At 60.2% G+C, this 13,012-nt stretch overlaps 1 protein-coding gene across 4 annotated transcripts in view; it reads right to left on the bottom strand.

Annotated features, from left to right (window-relative positions):
* RASGRF1 (Ras protein specific guanine nucleotide releasing factor 1) overlaps window positions 1-12,756 on the bottom strand; it is a 35,232-nt gene extending 22,476 nt beyond the window's left edge. For all 4 annotated transcript variants that reach the window (XM_027688362.1, XM_027688361.1, XM_027688360.1 and 1 more), the window contains exons 1-3: window positions 12,152-12,756; window positions 3,357-3,463; window positions 2,357-2,504 (exon numbers count right to left, since the gene is read on the bottom strand). In XM_027688362.1, coding sequence (XP_027544163.1) covers window positions 2,357-2,504; window positions 3,357-3,463; window positions 12,152-12,427 — 531 coding nt within the window. In that variant the 5' untranslated portion in view covers window positions 12,428-12,756. The remainder of the gene's footprint in view (window positions 1-2,356; window positions 2,505-3,356; window positions 3,464-12,151) is intronic.
* Window positions 12,757-13,012: the final 256 nt, after the last annotated feature.

Here is a 13,012-nt window from a genome sequence, read left to right on the forward strand (position 1 = left end):
CTTTTTCCTCTCAGTGTGCTCTCCCAAGGAACCCTGAGTCCCCAAGACCCCTTGTACACCCCCTGCACTGAAGGGTTTGTGGGCACCAAAGCCATTCCCATGGGATAGAAGGGCCCACAGAAGGGGTTTGCCAGTGCCACAGTTTTATTATAGTTTGTTTGTTGGGTTTTTTTTTTAATTGAGTGAGCAAAATTTGCACATTAAAGTAGAAGCTGATGATTTGATCCCTGCTTCAAAGCATGGGGAAGAGTGAAAACACCCAGACCAAGCAAGGTGAAATCAATGTGAGCCCAGGGACAGGACATTGCAGCTCTGCCAGCAGCTCTGGGCCGACCCTCGGCTAATTCCAGGGTTCACAACATCTCCCACCTCCCCGGAGCCAGGCTCGTGGGGATGCTCATTCCGCTGCCTCTGCCCCTCAGGGAAGCAGGGTCACCCCAACTGGGAGGCTGGAGCAGACCTGGGGAGCTCCTGGCCGGCATAGGACTGGGGTCCCAGGAGAGACCCCACCAAGGGGGTCCCGGAGAGCACAAATTCAGCACTCCTGGGAAAGGCTTGTGGCTTCCCAGCCCCACAAGACTAAAAGAACCTTCACTGCACCCCAACACAGGGTCATGGATTGCTACTGACCTGCACTTTTTAACCCAAAATATCCAAATGTAATGAAAAGCCCATCACAAGGACAGGGCAAACCCCCCTCTGCCCTCACCGCCTCTCCAGATGCCTCCTCTGGGGTAATTTTGAGGTTCTGACTGATTTGGGGTTGAGGTCTCAGTCTTGTTGACCCACTTACAGCTGCCTCCACCCCGACACCGCTGCCCACTCTCCTGCCAGGCATGAGGAGGGGGCTGGTGGCAAGGCTGGCTCTGGGGTGCCCCACGGTCCCGCCCCACTGCCCACCCACCCTCCACTCCATGGGCACCAGTACCCCCCCACAGCCAAGGGAGAGGGTTCTGGGGGGGCCAGGCAGCACAGGGATGGCCAGAGAGCAGGGAGATACCCCCAGCACTGGGCATCCCCTCTGCCACCGAGCATCACCCACAGCACCAGGCATCTCCCACGCCACTGAGCATCTCCCACGCCACTGAGCATCCCCCAGGGCACTGAGCGTCCCCCAGGGCACTGAGCGTCCCCCAGGGCACTGAGCGTCCCCCTCCGTGCTGAATGTCCCCCCCACTGCCAGGCATCTCCCACCACTGAGCCTCCTCCTTCCCCGTGCCTCAGAGACACAGAGTCCCTCTGCACCCTCTGCTGAGTCATCTGGGCACCTTGTTGCTGTCTGCTGTACCTGGCCTCGTGTCACCCTTCCCACCCCGACACCGTGAGGGAACTGCTGCCAGAGCTCCCGGGACACGCTGAGGACAGCGGCTCCAGGGGCTGATCCCATGGGATCGCTCAGTGCAGTATCCGTGTGTCCACAGCACTGTGCACAGCAACCCCGGGGTACTGGGGAGAACGAGTCCCCCCCTCTGCCCCCTCAGGTGAGACCCCACCTGCAGAGCTGCCTTCAGCTCTGGAGTCCAACAGCAGAAGGATTTGGAGCTGCTGGAGAGAGTCCAGAGGAGGGCACGGAGATGCTGCCAGGGCTGGAGCCCCTCTGCTCTGGAGCCAGGCTGAGAGAGCTGGGGGGTTCACCTGGAGAAGAGAAGGCTCCAGAGAGACCTGAGAGCTCCTTCCAGGGCCCAAAGGGGCTCCAGGAGAGCTGGAGAGGGACTTTGGACAAGGGCCTGGAGGGACAAGACGAGGGAATGGCTTTCCACTGCCAGAGGGCAGGGAGAGATGGGATATTGGGAAGGAATTTTTGGCTGTGAGGGTACTGAGGCCCCGGCACAGGTTGTCCAGAGAAGCTGTGGCTGCCCCTGGATCCCTGGAAGTATCCAAGGCCAGGCTAGAAGGGGCTTGGAGCAACCTGGGCTAGTGGAATGTGTCCCTGCCCACAGCAGGGGGTAGAACAAGATGAGGTTTAAGGTCCCTTCCATCCCAAACCATTCTGTGATTCTGTGATATAGTGGCTGTTTTCCCCTCTCACAGGAGCAGCCCCCAGCCCAGTCCCCAGTGCTCCTTGCTGGAATGAATCCTTCCCTTCCACAGCAGCTGTCCTGGCTCCAGGGAGCCCCCCGAGCCCCCCATTCACACCGTGCTGGCACAGCACAGCCACGACCACTTGCTGCACCACTGCTGCAAGGAAAACCCCCAAGGGAGACGATGCCCTTGCTCCTCTTTGCAGTAGAAGGGTCACCAAAGAAGCAGAACCACACCAGCCATGACACCCCCGGTGCCTGCCCACACAGGGACGTCGCCCACGGGCCACCCTGGGAGCGTCAGCACATCCACGGGGCCACCTCGGGTGTTTCACCTCGGCCTTGAGGCGCTCGATCTCGATCTCCCCGTCCTCGATCTGCTGCCGGAGTTGCTTGGCAACAGTCTTCTCTGTCTCCACGATCTGCAGGAGATGGAGGTACTTCTGCATCAGCGCCTCGTGCTCCGTCGCCAGGTTCCTGTAGCTGCAGCAGACACGGCCATGAGTGTCTCAGCCCCGCGGACCCACAGCCACCCGCGGCCCCGGGATGGGACCCCAACATCGGGGGCTGCACTTGAGCAAGGGGTCCTCCTTCCCAGCTGCCCACGTGCTGCTCTGGCCCCTTTGGATCAGGGACCCCCAAAGGGAAGAAAGCAGGGGGCGGTTCCTGCAGCCGGGAATGCTGCTGCTCAGAAAGGACCGGCTTGGGGAGCACACGGGTTCCCCACGGGGGGCAAACAGGCAGGTCAACACAAAGCTCAGTGAAATTGTACGAGACATAAGAAACCCCAAACGCTCATTGCCGAATCTCTGTCACCCACCACATCTCAAGAGAGAAGGACACATGTGGCACAAGCTCCTACAGAGTCCTGGTCTCATCAGGGGCTGCAAAGGATGGTGTTTCTCCCATTCCATGCTCATGGCTCCCACGTGATCCCACAGCTCGCTGCCAGCCCAGCACCCTCCTTCCCCGGAGAGGCACCAGCACCATGCTGGCTTCTGACCCCTCTCCAGGACAGGTGGGCTGTGCCAGCGCTCCCACAGTACAGGGAGCCTGAACAAACCCCCTCCTGGCCAGTTTGCTATTCTGGGTGAATCCCTCACAGATGGGCTTGGAACCAGGCTGGGACAGGAAGCACCAGTGGCATGGGACTGGGCTGGGGATGGGGGGACAGCTGAACACGGCCCCCTGCTCAGCATGAGGGTCCCCAACACAGGGCTGGGGGACAAAAGTGTTCCGCTGAGCCCACCAGCAGTGCCCAGCTCAGTGGCATCCTGCCCACAGCCCCCGGGCACAGCTCCCCCCGCCCCCCCCCATGCAGGCACAGGGACATACCTGGCATGAGCTATGGCTGCCACCCACTCGTCACAGTCCTTGGCATCCTCGGTCCTCAGCTCCAGGGTCTTCTGGTTCTCGTGGTTGAAGTTAACGGTGAAGTAGTGCTGGGGGGCAGGCACAGGGCACAGTTACACCACACACAGGGCCGGCAGAAAGTGCTTCCTGACCCGCCACGGGTTGGTTCATTTAGAAAAACACATCTGGAAACACCAGGAGTGTGGCCAAGACGTGCTGCCCCCAGCACAGCCATGCCCCCAGCACAGCCATGCCCCCACTGAGGACAGGGCTGGGAAATGCTCCAAGGGCAAATCCCACAGGGCAAAGATCTGGCTTCAGGGAAACCTAAACCCACCCAACCCACCCAAGTGCAGGGGGCTGCAGTCCTGAGCCTGCAGCAGCCACCCTGGGGACACTCTCACCTGGGGAATGGGGCAGAGCAGCAAGGATGCTGAGCTTGACTTGTATCCCTGCCTGCATCCATAGATTAACCCTTGGACTCAATGATCTCAGAGGGCTTTTCCAACCTTAGTGATTCTATAATCCTATGATCCCTGCCTGCATCCATAGGTCAGTGGTTGGACTTTATGATCTTAGAGGCCTCTTCCAGCCCTGATGATTCCATGATTCCTGCCTGCATCCATATGTTAATGGTTGGACTTGACGGTCTTAGAAGTCTTTTCCAACCTTTTTCTTAATGATTCCATGATTCTATAATGCTTGCCTGCATCCCTGCCTGCATCTATAGGTTGATGGTTCAGTGTTCTTGGAGGTCTTTTCCAGCCTTAGTGATTCCTTGATCCCACGATCCCTGCCTGCGTCCCTGCCCGCGCGCCCAGGCGGTGACGGGAGCAGAGCCCGGGTCCCTCGTGTCACGCCCGGCCCGGGGGCTCCGGGGGGGAGTGGCCGCGGCACGGGGCTATTTTTAGCCTCCCTTGACATTTGCAGTGTTTGTGCTAATTGTGTGCGGTGCCGCCGCCGGGTTTGTGCTGCTCCTCTGCTTCCCTGCAGTCTCCAAGGAAACAGGTACCACGCTGCAGTGCCGGATACTGCCCGGAATAACTGGGCTAAACCAAACCCACTGGAACGAGCTCATCCTGACATCATCTGCTCCTCTGCTGGGTTTAATGAAGGACCTGAATTCACAGTTATCTTGGAAAAAACCACCCAAGCCCAAGGTGCAGCAGCCTGGCATCCCCCCCTGCCCCCCAGGGTGTGGGCAGCCGCAGACCCTCATGCGCCATGACAACACTGATGCATGCCACATTCCCTCCCCATCCCTGATCAGGCCCAGCAGTGCTGGGGAGAAGGGCCTCCAGATGGGCACAAGAGGCTCTGGGTGAGCCCGGGACGCCGGGGAGAGCCAGGGCACAGTCAGGCACTGCTCCCGGGCGGTGCCGGCACAGGCAGCACAGACAGATCCGGCCCCCCCAGCGCCGCGCCCACCCAGGGCTCATGGCTCAGGATAACAGCCTGAGAAGCACCCTCAGAGCTCACCCAGCCCCCTGGGTCCTGCAGAGGAGGAGAGGGCAGCTGGGACCCTGTGCTGCCCAGGGGCACAGCAGAGCCCTCCTTCAGACACAGCTTTCATCTCTGGGGGGCAACTGGTTGTTGCAGGGACCCACTGAAGATGCGGCTCCTTCACTTCTGCCCATGATCCTTTAGGTGCAAGATCTTTTATTGCCGATTCTGTGGACAAGCTTTCTCCTTATGGAGCCATTCCCATGGTAAAACACCACCATCCATCACCCACTCCTTCCCCAACCCACTGTGCCCAGGCTGCCCAGAGCTCTGTGTCTGCCTGTGGGACACCCCCAGAGCTGCAGCAGCTCCCCAGCCCTTTGCTTTTCACCCCTTTTCCTCTCCCTCCCACCCCTAAAGACTTTTACTGACAACTGCTGGAACATTAACCAGAATCTGTGGTCTCTGCACAGTGTGATTCCGTGCCTGCCTTTACACCCATCTCACATCCCTTCACTTGTAACTGCATCGAGAAGAGCTCATCAGGTTGGCAAGGCTGGAAATGCCCCACTTAAACAACAAGATGTGGGCGAGCCCTTTCTCCACCCCAATGCCCCTGGCAGCTCCTGGTGCTGCGTGGACAAACCACCCCAACACCACAGTGTGCACATTCCCCACACCTGATCCACCAACACCCACAGCTGTGCTCAGCCAGGTCCCCACAGGACCAGCAATACAGGGAATCCCCAAAACTGGCTCTGCCTGGCTAGAGGAGATGGGATGGCAAGCCCTGGGCTGCCCTTCCCAGGTGCTGCATGTGGATGATGCAGCATCCATGTGAGCTCCTGGGGTCCCGTGGGGATGACACAGCACCTGTTTGTGCTCCCGTGGGCGAGTGCACCCACTCAGAGCCCTGCATCCACAAGCGGGACCAAACAGCTCACCAGGTTAGAGCAGCTCGACCTTCCCCAGGGCCTGGGAAAGCATCAGATTCGGGGCTTGTCAGAGGTTAAAATAAGGGGTGCAGAGCCCAGGGCAGGGATCAGGACAGGGAGCAGGGCAGGGATGTGGGGAGGGACCCCATACAGGTGCCCACTCTGCCCCACTGCCCTCTTTGCCCACACCAGCACCCAAAGGTTTGGTCAGATAGTTCCTGGTTCATCCAATTTAAACCCGAAAACTCAGGAAGGTTTTTTCAATGGCAGTTTCAGTGCTGTTGGCAGCAGAGCTGGATGATGAGGGGTGAAGGCCTCCCACCCCCACGGGGCTGCAGCCAGGACCCCTCAGTCCCCACCTCTGCTCCGCCAGAGCTCCAAAGCTGGCTCCCTCCAGCACACACTCCTCGTGCTGCTCCCGTTTATCCCCACACAATTACCAGGAAGTGCAGCGTGCTGGGAAGGAGGAAGTTATTTTATATTTGAATAATAAAACTCCCACCACCTTTTATCTACGCCCAAACGACGATCCCTCTCTGCCATCACAGTGACACATCGCACCCGACAGCCTGGGAGCGTTTCCTGCCGCACTCACGGAGCACGGAATGAGGACCAGGACCAGCCCCACGGACAGGACCAGCCCCACGGACAGGACCAGCACAGGACGAACCCCACAGACAGGACCAGACCCACATATGGGACCAGCACAGGAGCAGCCACTCACAGCACCACGCAGAGCTCTGGGAGCATCAGGATGAGCCAGTGGCTTCGGTATGGCCCCAGCACAGTGTCCCTGGGGCAGTTTGTGCTGCCCAGGGCAGGGCACGAGTTACCCGCAGCATCCCTTTGCTTCTCCTCACACCCATTTTTTGCTCATTTCAGACCTCACCAACTCACAGCCCTGGGGCTGAACCCCCCTCACCCCAGCCCTCTCCCTCTGCTCCTGCTAAAATAAGCAGATGTGATTCCTTGAGGAAATCCCTCATTACAGGGTGTTTTCCAGCCTCCCCTGTTTCCATGGTGCCTTCTGAGCCCCCCCTGTGGGAGGCCCATTGCTCTGGACCCAGGAGCTGTGGGATGCACAGCACTGCGGGATGCCCAGATACCCAAACCCCAGGGATCTCCTTCAAGAAGCCCCAGGAGACACGGCAATTCTGCCCAAAATAATGATACAGGAGCATTCCAGGTCACCAAGAGAAATGTTAAAGCACTCCAGGGGCACTCACAGCCCGAGGACCCCCCCAGGCAACCATCACCAGCTCCCCCCGGGCCACCCACAGGCCTGGGCCCTCCCTGCTGCAGGGGGGGGTTATTACCAAGGCCCCTGATGTGCAGAAAGACTCAGAAATAAATCCAAATAATCTTTAAAATGATGCGTTATTTCCAAAATAGAAAACCAACCTATTCCCAGAATTCTTTTAAATTTGGAGCGGGGCATTCTTCTGCCTGAACAACTTGCCAGGCCCCTCAGGATGTTATTCCCAGGAGTTGCTCTCCTTGCATCCCCACACTGGTGACTGCACATGTGATAGTGGGGGGACCACAAGGGAACCCCCCCAGCAACACCAAAGCAATGACTGTCACCTTTTACTTGTTTTATTGTGCCACCACAGGATTCTTTCCACCCCACAGGAATGCCCCCCATCATCCCTCCGGAATCGCCTGCCCTCCATCCTCCCAGGGTGGGTAGATCCACGTCCGCCTGTTTGTGAAGCTGATGGTTATTCCAGCTGACACAAAGGGCAAAAGGAGGAGAATTTTCCTGCTCTGGATGGATGAGTCTAAAAATCCACAGCCAGCTATGGCAGCTCTTAACATCCCTGACCTACATACCATGTGCTTTGGGAAAACAGGACTTCGGAGTCGGATGCTCCAGCAGCTCATTTCCGTGCTGACAGTAAGAAAAAAATATCCCAGAGGCTGCAATTTCCCTCCTTTGCTTCGGGATGGGCTGTCAGGATGCTCGTAAATGGGTGCTAGAGGCAAGCATCACCTGTGTGGAGCAGGCTCTGGAGTCACGGGCAGAAATATTTGTAGAAAAATTCAAATAAATCAAATTTTCCCTGATTTTAACCAGTGATCTGGCAGGCAGGCACGCAGGAAACACCAGAACCGACACCATGAGCACACCCCCCCACACTCAAAAATCCCCACATGGCATTGCTTGCTACAGTAATTAATTAAAAAAACAACATCCCCCCAAAGCTGCTGAATAGTTCAGGTTTAGTTCCACAAATTATGATTTATAGTCCCAAAAAAATCAGATTGCATGGCATTACGTTCAGGTAGAAGAATTCCCCCTGCCCCAGGTGGCTGATGCTCCTTTTTGGGGGTAGCCAGGTGAACCCCACTCAGGGCCAGGCATGGCTGGATGCCTTGGAGAGCTGTCTGAGCATTCCCACTGCCAGGAACGGCTCCAGCAGCAGGGCCTGGGGCTGGGCTCTGGGAGAGCTGGAGCTGCTGGGCTGGCAGGGGATACTGCAGATCCCCAAGGTACCCAAATTTCCCTGTCTCCACTCCCCTCCAGCACTCCCAGTGTCTTGGGGATGGGGGCCATGGGACACAGTGCCCTCGATGCTCTGTGTGCTGCTGGGGCTGGGAAGAGCCATGGCTTTCCCATGCCCTCCTTGGCTCTACAGGAAAATGAGTAGGACTGGGTTTGGACACACTGCCAGGAGATGGGAGACAACTCTTTCCAGGATGTGCCAGCAGGAATTGTGTCCACAAGCCTTCTGCCATCCCGTGGGAACCACAGCACCCACCCATTGCACGCTCACCTCAGCTTTTCATTGTGATGCAAAACACTTCCTGAGTCCTGCCTACCCTTGACAACACAGACATAACCATGGCCTCATCCCCGGATAGCACTCTGGAGCTGGGGCAGGAAATGGCCATCCATGGGCAGTGTGTGCTCGGGAGCAGCCCTGGCCTGGGGGAACACAGCTCAGCACCCCAGAGCTGCAGAGCCTCGAGCCAAGGGGGCCATTGTCTGACTCAGCACCACGCTGGCTCTGTCTGAGGGCTCCTGGTAAGGAACAATGAACAGCACTGGGATACGGGTCTGGAAACTGGCACAGCTGCCCAGGACAGTGGTGGAGTTCTCATCCCAGGAAGTCTTCCAAAGCCATGGAGATGTGGCACTTGGGGACCTGGTTAGTGGTGGCCTTGGCAGTGCTTGGGGAACAGCTGGACTCAATAATCTCAGAGGGCTTTTCCAACCTTAGTGATTCTGTGACTCTGAATCCAATTCCAGGCTGGATCCACGGAGCAAACCCAGCTGTGATTCCAGCTGCCCAACTGACACATGATGGAGAGTCCTCACCCGATGCCTTCCCGGTCCTCGAGGTTGGGGTCAGATTAACTCTGGACCTCACACCTGCTCAGCTCTTCCTCCAGGCTCTCACCTTGGCTGTGCCCCCTCCCTCCCGGGGCACCCCACATCCTGCCCACCCCCAACCCACCCCCAGCACACACACAGACATGGCCACGTGAAAGCACATCCTGGCACCGTCACCCTTGGGGGCCAGGGACAGCAGGGCTGGGGGGTGGCACAGCCCAGACACCACAGCAGGGTAAAAGGGGGGGGGTCACCCTCCCGGCTCAGCCCAGCACCACTGGCATCACCGCCCCAAGCAGCCGGATCCCCAACGCCCGTGCCAAGGGGCCACGCTGGCCAATCCCACAGATCCTTCCCCTGGCCACAGCCTGGCCTCACCCGGCAATAAAATATCTTCCACATCCAGCTGATTGGAAGGAAAATTCATTTGTGGAAAAATGAACTGTAGCAAAAGTAGTAAACTAAGTTTCCAGAGGAAGCAAATCCCTCTTTGGTGTTCCAGTTTTCCAAATGTCTTTGCTGTCCTATTCTCACATGTACCCATGCTAAAAATCACCATGTTCCATGGAAAAAATCCCCCCAAAGCACATTATGTGCACTTAAAAAGCAGGGGTTTGAAAGCCCCACCCCTTAAAATTTCTCCTTTGCAGTGAATTTGGAACCTTTCAGGCTCTACTCCAGCAAGGAAGGAATCCAAACTTGGAGCTCCTCTGCTGCAGGGAACGCTGTCCTCAGAGCTCCAGCTGGAACTGCCCAGGTAGATACATACCCTCAAAACACAATGGGGATCACAGGCAATGCTAGAAATTTCCTCTGCACCTTCCCTTCATGGGATGCTGGGCACAGCTGGGTACCAGGTGAGGTGGAAGCCAGGGCCTTCCCTGGTGTGAGGAACACAGACCCTTCCTGGAGCGCAGCCGGCCCCACGTACCGCCCGCTCCTCCCGCCTGGCCAGGCTGCAGATCTGCACCATCAATATTCACTGCTTATCTCATCCCTGGGCCATTAATTAGCTTGCAGAGCAGTGGGCATCCAGCGCTCCCGCACTTCCAGTTACATTTGGCCTAAGGAATTACACAGAATTACGAGCCAGGAGCCAAACCACAGCAAATTCACGTGGAGCAGTGGCCGGGGAAATATTTGGCATGGCAGGAGCTCCCTCTGACAGCAGCCCCTCATTTAGAGCAAGGATCAACCCTCCAAGTGCATTTTGAACTGGAAAGGGGATGTGATGTCCTCCCCATAGTGTTTGCATTGTGGAAAATTCCTCCTGCACAAACACGAGGAGACAAAGCCTTGATTCCGAGCTTGATTTCAACCTGGCCAGGAAGCTCGATTGCAACCTGGCTGGCAAACTTGATGGACGCCAAACCAGGAACCCACAACATCTGTTACTGAGGGGACAGCAGTGACAGCCACAGCAGTGTGATCCCCTGGCAGCCACAGCCCCCGAGATGCCACACACCAGGGCTGCTCCGGTGCACATGCTGGGCTGTGAGGAGCCTCAGCCGGGCAAAGCACAGGGAAACATTCCCGTGCTCCCAGCCAGGAGGGAGGGAGGGAACATGCCAGGGAGCAGTGCTGCCTGGCTCTCATGGCAGGGCTTTCCAAGTGCCAGGAAGAGCCAGAATTAAGGGGCTGATTTCCTCACAGGCTGACCTGTGCCCCAGGGTGCCCGGTGGGTGCCCATGGGCCCCCTCCTGCAGTCTGCCAGCAGTGCTCCCACTGCCTCTCCAGAGCCTGCTTAGGCAGGAATTATGCAAGACCTGCAGAGCTGGACCCAAAACACACGGTGCCTCCCGCACGTGCCCAGCCCGGGCTGGCAGTGCCATGACCCTCTGGCTGCTGCCAGAGAAGGGCTCCGGGTGCCACCGTGCCACGGGCACCCACAGGGCACATGGCCACGCTCCACACACCACGGTCAGGAGATGAATCCAGCTGGCTCCTGTCCACGCTAACGACACTGGAGGTGGTTTTGGAAGCAATGCCCGGGGATTTGCCCCCCAGGCTGGAAGCCAGCCCTTCTCCCCACTGTCTGGCTCCATCCCATCCCTCCTGGCTGCTCCAGTGCATCCCAGCTCCAGCAAACACCCCCAGACAAACATGCTGGGGGCTGCCAGCATCCACAACACGCTGCTCCAGGACACTTTGCCCACCTGAGAAAGGCACAGTGGGGGGAGGGGGGAGAAACCCACCCCGGGGCCCGTTGGGGGCTGTGGTCTCCACGGCTGAGTCCCCAGCAACCTTGGGGTCGGGGGAGGGATCCAGATTCTCCCAGGGCCTCGCAAAGGCTTTGGTGTTTCCGCACTGATCACCCGCAGACATCAGCATTGGCAAAGGGCACTGCAGACCAGCGCCAGCACGGGGGCATGGGGGGCTTGGGGGACCCCACTCCACTTCTCCCCCTGCCCAGGGAAGGGATAGAGGCAGAAACTGCTCACGTGGGGAGCAGGAACAGGGTGAAATCTGTCTGAAAACAAGGCCCTGCGCCCCCCCCGCGCTGAGCACCGCACACCCTTCGCCAGGCTGCCCACCCGTGGGGGCCGGGGGGAGTCGTCCCTCAGCCCCCAGCAAACCACGGGGGACACACGGGGAGCGGGAAACAGTGAAGCCGCGTGGCTGAACCGCGACGTGGCTGGAGCCGCCCCCCGGGAGCCCCAGGGTCCCCCCGCCCCAAACCCCGCGGGGCCGGGGGGTCACGCCGCGGACTCGCAGGGGGCGCGGGGGCTCTGCAGCGCCACGAGCGGCCGCCGGGGGGCGCCCCGCGCCGCAGCCCCGCGCTAATTACCGGCGGTTAATTAGTCGAGAGCTGGAGGTGGATGGGAAGGGGTGTGGGGGTGCTCCCGACAGAGCCCGACACCCCCACAACGGACCGACCCGCTGCCCTGGCACTGCAGCCCCCGGAGCATTCCCCCTCCCCAGCAGAGCCCGGCCTCATCCTCACCCCCCGCCCCGGTCACGCGTGGGGCAGGTCCGGGGCGACAGAAGCCCCGGGATGCGAGGCCTGGACCACCGCAGGGCATCCCCCCCTTCCCCTCCGCGGGGCCCCCCGTATCGCCCACCTGCTTCTCCAGGGAGTCCTTGGCCGAGAGGGGGGGCTTGGGAGAAGGTGCGCGGTCGCAGACGCAGCCCTCGAGCAGGTAGAGCCCCGAGGGCCGGGAGCTGGAGTCGGTCTCGAAGTAGAAGAGCATGTTCTGGAGCAGCGCGAACCACTTGGTGTGCCATTTCGTGTTGTCGGCGCTCCGCTTGCTCAGGTACCCGCGCCGGGCCCCGTCCTTCTTCGCCAGCAGCCCCAGGTGGGCGACGTGCCCGTCATTGAGCCGCATCCCCTTCTGCATCCTGCCGGCACCGCGCTCACATGGCCCCCGCCGCGGGCGGGGCCGCGCCGAGCCGCCCCCGCCGCCCCCGCAGACCCCGCGGTCCCCGCAGACCCCGCGGCCCCCGCAGCATCAGCGGCCCCCGCTGCCCCCGGGGAGCTGCCGGGCGCTCATCCCGCGGCCCGGCCCCGCTGAGCTCCCCTGGCTGTGCCGGCGAGCGCCGCGTCCCGCACCCGCCGCGCGGAGCCGCGGACGGGCGGGGCGAGTGACGGCGGCGGCACCGGGGACCGTCAGCGCCGAGCGGAGCCGCGCCGAGCCGAGCGGAGCCGCGGCCCTCCTTTCCTGCCTCCTTCCCTGCCTCCCGCGCTGCCGCCGGCTGCGGGGGTGGTCGCGCCGCGTTGCGCTCGCCGGGGCCGCCCCCGGGCCGCGGGATGCCGGGGCCGCCGCCAGCACCGTTAGCGCCGTCAGCGCCGTCAGCACCGCCACCGCTCCGCTCTCACCGCAAGGGAACCCCGGACCGAAAGAGACCCCCGGGCTCGCAGGACCCCGGGCCCGCAGGATCCCCAGACCGAGAGGGACGCCCAGGCACGTGGGACCCCGGGTCAG

This window comes from Neopelma chrysocephalum, unplaced genomic scaffold (genome assembly GCF_003984885.1).
Source record: "Neopelma chrysocephalum unplaced genomic scaffold, ASM398488v2 Primary Assembly neopelma1_75, whole genome shotgun sequence".
NCBI classification, from domain to species: domain Eukaryota; kingdom Metazoa; phylum Chordata; class Aves; order Passeriformes; family Pipridae; genus Neopelma; species Neopelma chrysocephalum.